At 40.2% G+C, this 15,095-nt stretch overlaps 1 protein-coding gene across 2 annotated transcripts in view; it reads right to left on the bottom strand.

Annotated features, from left to right (window-relative positions):
• Positions 1-15,095, bottom strand: part of TULP4 (TUB like protein 4) — a 245,722-nt gene that overhangs the window by 194,008 nt on the left and 36,619 nt on the right. For both annotated transcript variants that reach the window (XM_067542484.1, XM_067542486.1), the window contains one exon: positions 11,180-13,445. In XM_067542484.1, the coding sequence (XP_067398585.1) occupies positions 11,180-11,431 (252 nt within the window). In that variant the 5' untranslated portion in view covers positions 11,432-13,445. The remainder of the gene's footprint in view (positions 1-11,179; positions 13,446-15,095) is intronic.

Below are 15,095 nucleotides of genomic sequence, written 5' to 3'. Positions count from 1 at the left end.
AGCATTAAAGATGGGAAAAGTAGTACTATTCTTTCCTGATGTTAGAAAAAATAATCCTGGAAAGTGCACGTACAGCCATCCATATTATAGAAGACCAATTCTTCCTTTTTAATATACCTGCTGAACACACTAAAATATATGGATTATGAAAAAAAGGAAAGAGGTGTCACTATCAAAATAGTTTAGGCCATTTATTTAAAACATCTCTCATCTATTGTATATTTGTCAAGTGCCATGTAAATTAATAGCTCCATAGAAGTGATTTCTCTCATAAGAAAATAGTGGATCCTGAAGGACATCGCTGTTTCAAGTGCACAGACATTCCCCAGCACCTCTGTGGAGTGAGATCTTCACAACTGCCATTAGAAACCAGAACATGAGGTCTCATGGAAAGTTTAACTGTCTAACCACCACCACCAGACTTGTGTCTATAAGCACTTTCCTCAGATAACGATGTTCACAGCTTGATTCCACTTAGCATAGTTTCTGGTTCATCTGTGATGAATCTTTAAATCACATTCCCTCACTCTCCCGTTACGTCGCCCCTTTGCTAGAACATAACAAAAACATTTAAACGAGTGGTGGTAACTATGTCAGCGGAAGAGCATCTCCTGTCGACATAGCACTTGTACACACAAGAACTTATGCAAAATTTATGTCGCTCAAGGGTGTGTTTTTTCACACTCCTGAATGACAAAAGTTTTGCTGGCATAAGTGATAGTGTAGACAAGGCCTAAGACTGGGAACAAATGAGATAGGGAATAACAGGAGGAAAGGAAGCAAAGGAATGAGAGGCAAAAATATCAGACAGGAAAACAAGGAAAGGTGTTGAAATATTCAATAGAGATAGAAAGCCCTTGGGGCAGGGATCATCTTTTCATTACATGTTTGCACAGCACCTCACACAACAAGGCAGTAGCACCTAGGCACTACCACAACACATAAAAATATCTTCTGCAGAGAAAGGTGGAGGGAAAAAGAAAGGATGGTTTTACACAATTCCCTATTGTCAAGTGCCATTACAGCTTTTTTGTTTCCAGCTACTTCTTTCTTACTGTTTCACTGTAGTGCTGAAAAGAGTGCATACACATCCTTTGTGATCCCATCACACCTTTTGTTCTTAAGTCAAAATAGCCGATGAGTTCATGTTACATTAGTGTCATTTAACTGAACCGTTCCTTGTGACCCTTCTCACTCTGGAGGAATGAATGGGAGTGATACTCCCATGTTTTGCATCGCGTGCTCCATAATGGCTATAATGGCCTTTATAAGGGTAGGAGAGCATTAATTATATGATAAATCCATCATTCTTTGAAACTCCATATCAGAACTACATGAAGTCCCCAGATAAACATATTCATTTAATTCATCATTAGTTCATTTCTCTGTAGTGTAGACTTGTTTAAACTTAACTCTTTCAACGGCTGTTCAATCTATTTGTATATTGGTTATTTACACAGTTAATTTTTCTAGTACAAGGAAGTGCCACATGAACTGGCTTTGATCAGATTTTTAATTTTTGTCTTTAGAAATATGTTAAGATTTTATCTATCACCACATTAAATATTAAAAATCAAAGTTATAGGAAGATTAACAATGATGGAAACTTGTAAGTCTAAAAGAGCTAAAGGGAAGCAATGGAAATTTTTACATGTGCTGACAAAAAAATAGATAATCACATCTCAAATTGGCAGTACAGAGATTCTAACACTTAAGCCACTGACTATATAAACTAGATTTATGGTTTATTACAAAAAATGGCAACCCACTAACCCCTCTTTTTTATCATATGGCTGCAGATGTGTTAATCTTCACCTTAAATGATCACTTACAATATGCATTAACTACTCATAATAAACAATCTGCTTTGCCTTGTGTTTAGCTGTGATACTGAGGTTATGTCTACACTTAAACTGCTACAGCAGCAGTGCTGCAACTGTGCAGCTGTAGCGCTTCAGTACACACACTCACTACAACGACAGGAAGGGTCCTCCCGTTGCTGTAGTTAATTCACCTCTCCAAGAGTCAGTTGTTAGGTTGACAAAAGAATTCTTCCATTGACCTAGCGCTGTCTACACCTGGGGTTAGACTGGCTTGACTACATCACTCGGGGGGGGGTGTGTGTGTGTGTGTGTGTGTGTGTGTGTGTGTGTTCTTCCATACCACTGACCAACATAGCTGGGTCGACTTTACTTTTTAGTGTAGACCTGGCCTGAGTGCCTTTCCCAGACCTGAAGAAGAGCTCTGTGTAAGCTCAAAAGCTTGTCTCTTTCACCAAGAGAAGTTGGTCCAATAAAAGATATTACCTCAACCACCTTGTCTCTCTCTATAAACAAGAACTGTTACAGTGCCTAACACGATGGCATCCCAACCCACTATTGTAATACAGATAAGAATAAATATTATTGTGACAAAGCCAAATTTGGAACTACTTAATCAGCAGAATTTTGATTCTTTAGTACATATAGCTTAGTAGCCTAGTTGTTTATGGCAGCTGTGGTATATGATGCCACCCAGTTTAACTGGGAGCGCTATCTATAATATGGAGTCTTTAGTAATCTGACTATGCACCACTCTAATCTCGTCTGTCACTCTACATACTAATTTGTTTTATAATAAAAAATATGTATAATGAACAGGCCAAATGCTGTTCTCAATAACACTGGCATAAATGTGAAGCAATTCTTTGGAGGGCAGTGGAATTTATGCTGGTATAATAGAGCAAAATTTGACCCAGTATTTTCTCAGTATACAATAACCATGTGCACTTTGTATCCATGCTGAAATATACTGTTTTACAGTATACAGTAAGCAGTCATCTTACAACATTGATCTTATTTTGATGTTATGTTTATCAATATACAAGACCAATGTGTCCTCAATGTAAACAGTGACCCTCCTCCACACCAAAAAAGCCCCCCCGATTACTCATGACCATTTAAGGGCCTGCTAGGTTAAAAACAATAACTAACTTCCAAGTTAAAATAGCCTAAAAAAGGAGATAGTTTTCCAAGGTTTTTTTCCTTGTACTATTACTTGCACACACACATGGAAGAAGCAAAACCTGACTGTTCAGCACATTAATACTTTAACAATAGTAGGTCGTCTAACTAGGAAAAGTAAACTAGTATTTTCTTCACTAATTAAGTCAACTCCATGCTTATTTCATTTCTACAGCACATTTCATCTTCTTAATGTGGAAAGAATGGAGAAATATAATAAAGAATGTTATTTTTCTACAAGGTACTCTTTTCGCAGGTAATTCCAACTGGAGTATCTTGATTCAATTTTTACAGTTAAAACTGCAACTGGATTTTGAACGTCCTCAAAGTAAAAATGAAACACTAGTTTCTTCCATTCAATCCTTTCCTTTTTCAATTTTTGGGAGGCTAAAAAGGAAGGCTATTGCTATTTAAAGCAGTACCTAAACCAAACATAATATTTATATCTCCCCTAGAAGTTTAAACATGCACATAAATATGCTGTCAGGGGTCAGTTGTTGCTTGCCCAAAGACAAGCATCTATACATTTTTTGCCTGTCCTAAAACAATCCCACTACACTTGACAAGCAATTATTTTGTAATTACACAGTGAAGTGTTTATAGTTTTTAGTACCTATCTTATCCATTATCTTAATTACCATAGCTCATACACCTCATTTCTGTGCTATTTGAATGCTCAATATATTTTGTGTATATTTCTATTAAAGTTTTACAAAGTTACACAACGAGGTTAGAATTGACTGTTTTCATCTAAATTCTGAGAGCAAACAGCAATCTGCTAGTAATTTTGCTAGCTTTATAGTTGGCTCCCTAATAAGCTTCCTTAAAATAAACAAGTACATTTTCTCTTTTAATACATTAGAATATCCATGCCGAATAATGTATATTTCCCCAGAAACAAATCTTTATTGCAATTTAAGTGATAGAAAAAGCCTCCAGGCACTGAAATCGTGAACTGTATACATTGTATCTTTTAACAATGAGATATGAATAAAGGTTTCAGGTACATTTATGGAAAAGCTGTTGAGAGTCTGATCCAGTTCTAAAGTTCTTATTTAAGCAGAATCCATTATCTGCCAATAAGACTTTTTAAACTATATTACTGCACAGTGAAATCTAAAGGGACAATATCAACCTACTTAAAAACGTAGTTACTTATTTCTAAAACCTGATAATCCTATTCCCAAATCAAATACCCTCTCTACTTCCTCTCCTTGGATTCTCTTCCATCTGTGCATTAAAATGATTTTTTTTTTTTTTTTGGTAACATCTTTTTAAACCGAAATATATTGATTAGGGTGACCAACAGTCTGCAGGAAATACACTGTGTATGCATGAACTGCAAAAGCAATTTCAAAGCAGCAAGGCAAAGCAGTGTTGCGAGCTTTTGTGGTTTTATTGCGAGTCTACAGGTATTCAGCGCTTTTCTTAAAGCCCCAGCATGTGATGTGGGGAGAATCTCCATTTTCAGTTTTTAAAGGAAATTTTTAGTCCTCACAGTTGCAGAGAAAAGACTGAAAATTTGACTCGGGTGCTCCCTAAAGGCTCAGAAACCAGAAGGCAAAAAAATAAAAAGACCCCAAAAATGTTTGCTTTTTCATTTTGTGATTGAGGACACCTGGTTCATGATTTCTGAGTACTTGAGGTTGGAATACTGCATTAGGGCTTGCCATAGTCAGTTTGTGGGATCTCATTTTGGCATACTAGGCCAAGAAGTCCAGCAATTGTGGAGACAATAGGTTAGCCCCCACATAGAATATGGGACCACCACATTCTTTCCTTAATAGAGTATCTTACTGGTGTGACAACAGCCTTAAGCTCCATGCTAAAGAGGATACTATCACAATACAGGTTTGGCTCTAGGCTCCTCTAAAGAGATCCCTGCTGGTGGCAGCTGAAGACAGAAAACATCTGAACTTGCAGAGGGAAGAGGTGGAAAATACAGAGTTTATGGAGAGGCTGAAGGAAACAGGCAAAGGGAAGCTGTAGAGATGTTAAAATGCTATAGGGCAAGAGTGATGGGGGCAGAATTTTATGAAGGGGACTGAAAGACAAAAGCTGACTATGATGACTCAAGAAGAGGTCAAAGTAAACAGGAGGGAAACGACACTTGGAGGGAGTAAGACTAATTAGAGTTAAATATACTGGACAAGAGATGAAGAGGAAGGGACTGGACCATATATCTAATATTCGCAGGCTGATCTCTGAGGGTGGTGACAGGGAATAACAGGATTGGTGCCAAATTTTTTAACAAGTGAGGTGGAAGAAAATGAATAGATCACAAGTTAACTCTCCTACTAAAAAGGCTTTGTAGTTGCAACAAATACTTGTCAATAAACCCATTACGAGGGTGGCCAGCTTGCTAAGAAGAATGTCGGCTCTGGTGACACCGGCAGCATGGAAACCTGACAGAAAAGAATGAAAACAGTTTCTAATCAGCTTTAATGCTGACTTAAAAAAATTGAAAACATTCTAGGTCAGACTACAGCTCCCCAGAAAGGTGCTAGATACGGAGAAGGCTCAAGGAGCCCCTTCCCTATCTCACTACAATCCCAGAGCTTGGCCCTCCTGAGTGTAAGCAATGCCAGAAAGACCACTGTGCCCAACCCAGGGTCAGGTCACACATTTGATCTGCTCCCCTACACATTGCCCTTTCTCTTCATCCCCAGAAGTATTCTGCCTCTCTCCTGCTCGGCCAAAATAGCTCCAGGAATGAGCTGCCGATGGAGAGATCTCTACTCCCCTGCCGCACATCTAAGCCTTCCACAGCCCTAAGGCAGCCCTATGGTTCCTCCCCACCTCATCCCAGTTCTTAACTATTCACATGCTAAGAGTGTTCAATCAGGATTGGTACAAAGCATCGACCTGTCAAGGGTCAAAACCTGTGTCACCTTTCTTTTTTAGGACTAATGTTTCGGCTCAAAAAGGCCCATTCTAGTTGAAAAAGGACAACTTAAAAATTATACTCTGATATAAACATTTTCAACCTATTAGTATTACAAGTAACACCTACAATGACTAACACTGAATGACTGCAGAAAAAAACTATTTTCCTTTAATTTTCAGTTTATTTTCTTTGTGCATCAAACACCCCTTTGGGAAGAGTCAGTTTCCTGTTTGTTTGGATCCTTCAAACAGCAAAAGGGGAATTTTTTTTTTTTTTAATTGGGAAAACGTGATTCTAAAACCATAAAAATTGGCCAGGGACTCAAAGAGAGGCATAATACCTGAAGCTAGATTTAACTCAATTGTTTTTTATATTGATTGTATCCTTTTAAAATCTGTATTTGAAAATACATTTCACTCTACAATCCCGCTGAGAAGGGATTCTCTACTAATTCTCAAAGCAGTTGGGTGGAAAAACAGGTGAAGTTGTCTTTTAAAACTAGAATTTTTACAGCTAGTTAAAGCCTCTTCTGTGAAGTTAATTAGTTCTGCTATTTTGAAAAGGGTGCTCTACTTTACTGAACACAACCAGCAATTTTTGATTGACGAAAATGCAATGTATTTAGCATGTGGTCTGGTTTCACTGTGTGGGCATATACTTAGAACTTAAAATGTAGTGAGGCTATCACTCAGCAATGCTAGTTAACGTACAAGATCTTACTAAGTGCATTCACTCTGCAGTTTGCATATTTGAAAGAAAAATGTGTGCACGCGCACACACAAAACAAATTTAAAGAATGTAAGAACAATGGAACACAAGGAAATTCACAAGCATCTCCTATACTAGGCAAGATGGCATGCATTAAGAGCATCTCAACACAGCAGCTGTACGCATGCTTCCCAGTGTAAGTAGACAAAAGCATGCTAGCGCTCCTCAAGCTAGTGCACTAAAAATAGCAAGTGCGGCCACAGCGCCACAGGCTTGTTGCTGAGTATAAGCCTGCCCGACCCCGACCACCCCCACTCCCCCCCCCGCCCTCCCCGAGTACATACTCGGGTGGCTAACCCAAGTCACCGCCGCCACACTGCGAAAGCAGAGCTAGCCTGTGTCTGTCCTCCTGGGCTGAAGCAAGTGCCCAGCTGCTCTGTAGACATACCATAAAGGAAGTAGCCACAGCAGTGCCTCTGTGGTCAGAATGGAACTGAAGGATATTCAGCACAGTGCATTTCAAACTCCTGGGGTGAAATCCCAATGAAATCAATGGAATTTTGCCACTGACTTAAATGATGCCAGGATTTCACCCTTGGTCCTTAATTCACTATAGAAACAAAAGTAAGGGTAGGATTTTCAAAAGTGGTCAGTTGGCCTAACTGATCCTACCAAAGTCAATGGTAAAACACCCAACAAGTCAATGGGAGCAGAGTTAGGTCAACACAGAGCACTTCAGAAAAATCTCACCATTAATTCCTTTCTGTTTCTATAATACATTACATGTAGGTCCATGTTAAATCCCCTCTGCAGTACCAGAGTGGTGTCAAGGAGCCTTAGTGTAAGTGAGAAACAGGCCCATAAAATGTTATGCCAAGGTAACAAAAGCTCTGTCACAAAACAAAGCATTTGCAAATGCTGACATCTGCAACAAAATAAATGGAACCAGGCTATTTCATTACAGGCTTTTTCTTGTGCAACTGCAAAAACATTAGCTTGCTAGTCAGAGTAAGATGGCAGCCACTCTGCAGTTTCAAATTCTAACAATTATCCTTTAAATCTCCAGTTATCTTGCAGTAAAAAGTGTATAAAACACAGCCACGACTCACACCGAAGAGCCTTTCCATATCCAATTGTTGTATGATTCCATGAGTCATTTAAGCAGTGAGTAAATTAGCCGCCACTCTATGCATGTCAGTAACCTCTAACTGGAAACTCTCCCTTGGTAGTCATTCTCAAGACTAACAGGAATGTTAGAACAATCAGAAAGAGAATGCTGGGTACAAAAAAGCAGGTTTTCAAATGAACATTTTCAATGATCATCAAAAATATCAAAAAACACAGCAATGGCATCCAATTCCTCTACGCATTTAACAATGGCCTCTCAAGCTACCCCAAAGCACACTGCTATTATTTACCTGCTCTACATACCCTTCCCTGAATAAAAAACAGCAAAATTGAAACTCTAGGGTCATTTGCTGTGCCCCCAATATAATCTTGAAATTAAAATTGTACCCAAATCAATATCATTTGTTTATGTAGGTTTTCACCTCCTACACTCTATTCATTACAGGAATCCATACATTTATAATTCAGTGCACGATAATAAAGCAGCAGTGCATGTCAGGAAGATAAATATTTGACATGCAGTACTAGCTTTATCCCAAAGGGCGTACATATAAGCATCTATCGCCACAATCAAAAGACAAGATGACACCCAAAGGGCTGGGCAGGGGAATTCCCAGTCATCAAGTAACTATGGCTATGTACTAGATGCTTAAATTTGAAGTCAGTCCCTTCCTGTCACACATGCTTTGTGCATCAGTTGTAGGCTTAATTAGACACACACATACACAGTAAGATGTGCCTCCAAAATCAGCAGTCTGCTCATTGTGTAAGGGGGAGGGAAGAGAAAGGATGAGAGCATAAAAACAAGGAAAGAGAGAAGAAAATATCTTGGAGCTGAAAGGTTTCCAAACGCTCCACAAGGCAAGATTAAAATTACAGATTGCACTCCCAACCCTGTTGGTACACTTGGGCTTTTGCAGAAGGTTTCATACCACTTATTGCCATAGAATCAATTAAAGTAAAATCTTGCAATTAAAATTTATTCCAAATGTTTCCTAAGCGTATATTAAAGATGTGAATATTTTGGGTATTTCCATGGTTCAGCAACTTCATTTATTTAAAAAGTGGAGCTAACGGAGACCTATTTGATAGAAAAGTTATTTTCTATAAATATTTTTTAATCATCCTATAGAATTTAATTTTATAGGCTGGGTAAAAAACCCCCACCATAGAAAAGATCTCATTCTTCATTCTATCCTATAGCTTTTTAAAATAATTTCTGTAGAGCCCTATTGGTTTCATCCCTAGAAAATTCAACAGAATTTTCCCATAAAGGAAAACTAAAGAAGGCCAAATGCAGTGTATCTAGTGCAGAGGTATTGGTACACACGCCCATGACAGGCAAGCCCAGAGAGGCTGCTTTCATTGACACTAGCATTTGGGGTTCTAGGCCAGTAGGAACTTCTTAATGGCAGCCCCTGAATTAACAGAATCCTAGCTGGCCAAAGCCACTCTCTTCCCAGTTTCCTGTCAGAACCAGCCACTTCTAAGGCTACACTGCCCCCTTTTGTAACCCTAACATAAGAAGTGGAGCTATGCACTTCCGGAACCTGGTCATTTGCTCAATTTCACCAGGGATCTCTGCCATTATTTGCCCAAGCACAATCCCAACAACAAACTGGGCCCAACATGTTTAAGATCCCAAATCAGAAAAATTACAAACAAAATATGCTCTTCATTTTATTTGAGAGCCTGGGTAGTGCCCAATTACAGCTAACGGGGAGAGGGCGTTATGGTTACAACAGTACTACAGTAAAGACAACGAGAGTTCTGTGGCACTTTAAAGACTAACAAATTTAATATTTTTAGACAACTACAGTTACTGAGTACTACAGTTACTAATCAAAGTGAAGGAGCCCAGAGAGAAAGTAATTCACCACAGCCATTTGGGCAAACAAAGGACAAATGACCAAAGAAAGTAATTCGGAATGGAGAGGAGAAGGAGAGGAGATGTGAAATATCATTGTCTTCTTCACTTAACTGGTACACATCAAGGCCTAGTCCCAGGTTTTTATGTTTGCTCTTGAACAACTGGACTTCACTGTCCCATAAAATACAATGTCCTACACTGTTTCAAGTCTTCCCATTGTGCAGGAGGGGAAAACTCACAAGAAAGAAGGAGAAGACTTGGGTAATAGAAATTATTTTTATATAGCATGTTTAAAATATAAAATGTATTTGTAACTGAAGGCCATAGGCATGAGCACACACAGAGAGATGGGCCTCAAACCAAAACCCTGGATACAAACACCCTGTCAGAAAAGTCTTGATCCATACTTTATGGCTCAGCCCCATCTCTGCAGGCATTAATGATGTCGAATCTTAAATCATTTAACTCGTTTTTAAAAGAACAAGGTCATTCACCTTTACATGCTTTGACTTTCAACATAACAAGTACAAAAGAGCATGCAAGCGAAGTCTTTGCCACTTTTGACAAGAGAGCAGTCCATATTAGAGCTCAAGTTAACATGTATCACTAAGTATACTTAAAATAGCTTCATATCTTGGATTTTAGGTTTTGGAAATACAATACAGTTCTTTCTAACAATTTAAGAGTGGAGTTTCCAATTCCAGCAGATATTATCCAGCGGACACTTCCAGCTGCTACCTAATCAAAAAGCAGGATTACTAGCAAGCATTAATCTATAATCAGAAACTCTCAATACTTTACACTCCACTCTTTGTACCTCTGGGCATCAGTGGCCCATGCCAGGCCATTTGCACAGCAGGGACTGCATGAGGCAGGGTGCAGTGTCACAGATAAGTGCCAGAAAGATTGGTGTTTCACAGTTGTGCATTACCATCTTTACCAACCAAAAATATCCCTTTAAAAAAAAATAAATGCAAAAATCCCAGTGCCATTATAATAAAGGTGATGCTTTCCATCCTGGAATTACATGCAATTACTGCAGAGCATCTCCGCATTATTCTGGAAAATCCCATCCATCCTTTATCACCAGTTTCCAGTTGGGTGTTTTGTGAAGTTCCCAATCATCTCTCACTCAAGCCTGCTGCAGGGCACTTCCATTTGTAGTTTCTAGGAGACAGCCAGGCTCTACTCTCAATAGCCTTCCTTTTCACTAGGCTGCCAACCAAGAGCTTAACATTGTGTAAACCACCACCATAGTCTTTAAATCCATCACATTTATTTATTGAACTAGCCTGGGGATTACAATATGTTGGGGAGGGGAACAGGAGGAAAGAGCAAACAAAAATAAATTCATTCCCTGCAGTGTCCCAAGACCTTCCCTCTCTATGGGCCTAATCCAAAAGTCCACTGAAGTTATTGGAAAGACTTCCACTAACTCCAATGGGATTTGGTTCAGACCACAAGCCTCCAACCCTTTTCATTGTCACACCAATTTTAAGCAGAAATGCTGCATTCTCCATTTTACTACTACTGCCGAGGCTAGCTTTAAATTTAAGCCTTATGCGTGAGCTGTAGTTCCCTTACCTCACTGTTGTGGCCCCTCAGATTGAAGTTGATTCTCTGAGGGGTGTTCCGGTCTCTCCGACAATGGCTGGAAGTGAAAGTCACCCCTACAACTCCTCTACCATTGCCCGTCGCCAGCCAGCCTTCCTCATAATACCGCCTCCTGCACACTGGTTTCTCCTTCTCACTTTTGGGAACTCTACCTTTCCAGGAGAGGCAGAGGATGTTGGAATCGCTGCAAAGAACAGGCCCATGCTCCACTGCTGCATACATGCTTTTTTAGATCTTTAATTTGTGACATAAGAAAGTAATATGTCTAGTGCACAAAATTTAAATCAATTTTTTCATTGATAAGACTGACCTGGGATAGATCATTGGAGGGGAGAAGACAGGTCAGTGTTTATAAATATCCACCAAATGCATAGTGAAAAATTCCTCTATAAAAGACAATGGCAGTTGGCTAAGAAAAAGTAACACTTAAAAAAAAATTCAGGTTCATTTTATCTTTGAGTCATTAGAGTGAGGGTGCACTTATCCTTTGGAGAAACAGCTACTTCATAAGAGGCGCTCAAGAAGTGGTAAGTCCGCTTTTTGCTCAATTTGATATAATCTTTATACAGCCTGAGATTCCAGTTTAGCGTAATGCAATTCCAGAGACAAAGAGTTGCAAATGTGTAGGTTTCAAGTAACTTAAGGCTTTAAGATTTCCTCCAGTCAGATTTTCTTCAAAAGTTCAGTTGCAGAAATTTAAACACGCACACACATATACATGTAGATATATATGAAGTTCATCCTTCCCAAGCTGCCCTCTGGCATAACTTCTCCACCAGGTGAATTTCTGCTGCTAAAGCTGAAAAAGATTGCATAAAAGGGAAAAAAGGCACACAAACCGTGCGAAACAACAGACCCGAGCTTGTGCAAGCACCTCCGTGCCAGGCCAGATGGGAAATCTTTCTCGGTACTAATCTACTCGTTGGATTCAATTTTTGCAATCCAAAGCCAGTCCAATTTTCATTGCAGCTCTTTTTTCCACCAGAGACCCAACACAGCCTGAACTGTTTATCACACTATCTTGCCTGCTTTCCCACTTCTCACTGCCACGTGGGCATAAAAAAGAAAAACCCCTTTTCATTTAGCAGAATCAAAAATGCTCTAAGCTTTTAGCTTTTAAAGCAGATGAGTTTGCCTCAGGTGACCCATGAAGTTCTCTCTCCTCAGGATAGGGCTATACGTCAGGCTGTTTTTCTTTTCCTTTTCCCCTTTTCCTGCTACAAAAGAATCAGACTTTTCACCCAGCTGCAAAAACAAGTGCCAGAATTAAAGCACATTAAGAAAGCACTCATTTGCGATTCTTCTAGGATTCGAGGGAGGAAGAAAAATAATCAACAAAAGAAAGAAAGAGGAGCAACACTAGAAATCTGACATCCTGGTTTCACTATTTCCCTAGATATTTTCCTTCCTTGTTTGATGGGCTCCTTTCTTCTTGAGGCTTGTCTAGAGCTCAGATTCATAGTTCCAAAAGACCACATTCACAGCTGTACATGAAGGAAACATATGAAGTGTTCTGATTGTTTTAGATGAACAACATTTATGAGTTTATACCATACTAAGCAGAAAGAGAAAAGAAAAGGGAGGGGCAAAGTACGTTCGACGACCCAGTAAACTCAATACAGAAGATGAGGTTTGTCAGTTCAATGCCCAGACTTGTCCCATTGTTCCTGCACTTATTTTCTTCCAGTCATTACCACACAATAAACGGTCACTATTTATTAGTCCAGTACATTAAACTCAATCACAGTTTACTGAGCCCAATGCAAAAAATGTGCCAAAGACAATTCATTGTTCCTTTTGCAATGTCAAAGTCAGTTTCCTCCCCACTCTGTCTCCCTCTCAATTATTCCTTTAGATTGTGGAGGTATTTGTGAGGCTTGTTCTGTGCAGAGGGTGTTTTTTCTTCCTCTTCTTGCAGACCTTTTTCACCCGTGAAGACCATGTGGAAAGTGGACCATTAGTGGCAGATGTCTTTCCATGGGCTCTTGATCTCCATGCTATCAAGTTGCTCCATCTGATTCTTAAATTAATTTTCATCAATTGCAAAACTCTCAGGAGTGTGCAAGAGCAAGTCCGCGTGGCTGTGGAAATGTGTGTGTGTATATATATACATACACACGGTAGACAAGTTCACTCAACTTGGTACTTGGAACAGCATCTGCCTTTTCAACTTCACTATGGTAATCTAGTAAAATGTCTATTTTTCAAAGCCTAGACATCCTGGATTCTTCCAATTCTGTAAGACAAAAGCATACACAAAAAATACAGTGAAAAAACAAGACAGAAAAACAAATGTAGTTTGAGATATATATGAGAGCTATTGTGGCAATGATTCAGCATTATGATTCAATATTTTATATGGATATAGCTTTTTTCATTCCAAAGGATCCCAAAGATTTTCACAGTCTACACACATACAAAACACATACAAAACGCAACCAGGTCTGGAATGGAGAGGAAGCAATTAACTATTGCACAGCACACTACATCACAGATGTGGAAAAGGGAAAGTTGAGGGCATAGTTACCCCAACTCTTACAATAAAGCAGTGGCAGACCGATGGGGCGGTTGGAGGGGGCCATGGCCCCCGTGTGCCAGGCAGAGGGGGACGCCGACTGGGCCCTTCAGATGAGGGGGTTAATGTAGCAGGTAACAAGAGACGCACAGGGGGTGGGTGGCGCAGGAGGCTCTGAGGGGTGGCTGGACAGAGCCCAGGGGCAGGCGGGGAGTTGTGGGGTACCAGGAGGAAGAACTTCCCTGACCCGCTACCCCCTGGCTGGGGGTTGAGGCCACCCTACCCGGGAGGGGGAGCTGGCACCGGATCTGATTGGGCTGCGGGGCTGGAGCAGGAAAGGTGGGTGCCACGTGGTGGGGTAAGTTGCAGGGGGCGGCGGTGGAGCCTGGCCAGAGCCGGGGGAGCCACCACCATGAGCGGCAGAAAGTCCCTGGGGCGCAGGGAAAGGAAAGCAGTGTGTCCCCTGCAGGTACAGACTGCCCCCAGGGCAGCTGGGAGGCGGTGCCATCTGGTAGGACGGTGTGCCATCTGGTAGGGTGTGAGGCAGGGGAGAAGCGAATGCAAGCACTGGCCCCCGCGGTGCTGGAGACCCATGGTATGCCACTGCAATAAAGATCCCATGACACTTTTGTAAGTGCAGAGCAGACAGATGCCGAAGGAACTTGGCATTGAATATAAACTCAAATCAGAATCTAGGAAGCAATGGTTTGAGAGAGAAATTCTCTGCTTGTACTGTAAACAATCCTGATCCTTGAAATGGTGAATCAGAGCTGTTAGTTGCATCCCCCACCAGGCTCTTCCTAACAGATAACAGATTTGAATTCAATAATATTCCCTTTGCATTACTTTCTTCAGTTGACAGCAGGGACCTGTACTATAATGCAGGTCTCAACAGATCATACGGCAAACAACAGACCTGCTTTTAATTTGCTCCAAAGGGCGTCATTGAAACATCAACAACAGAGACACGAATAACACTGATGATAGCATTGTTTGAACTGCACGAATACCATGCCTTTAAAAGGGGCTTTTCAAACAAACATACATATAGTAGCCTCGTACAGACTTTTCATACAATTTCTTGTCTGCCACTTATAAAAACTAATAGGTTATTTTTTTAAATGACTCACACACAGCCCTCACCCATAGTTTTTTGCCATTTGATTCCGCAGTTAAGTAACAAGGCTGACTTTGTATCATCACTTCCACGGATACAAACTAATGCCTAATGTTATATAAGAGATTCTGACTTCATTAGAGAATTAAGCAGAATGAACAGTTGAACTGCAAGGCAGAAATAAAAATACCTGAAATAACTGCAAAGGGGATACAGCAAGCAATTGCTCAAGTACATTTTTCTTAACAGCAACA

Source organism: Emydura macquarii, unplaced genomic scaffold (assembly GCF_026122565.2).
Source record: "Emydura macquarii macquarii isolate MOO-44397 ecotype Brisbane River unplaced genomic scaffold, CSIRO-AGI_Emac_v2 contig_705, whole genome shotgun sequence".
Classification (NCBI taxonomy): Eukaryota; Metazoa; Chordata; order Testudines; family Chelidae; genus Emydura; species Emydura macquarii.
The sequence above is the reverse complement of the archived record's forward strand: the minus strand, read 5'-3'. Positions and strand labels throughout refer to the sequence as shown.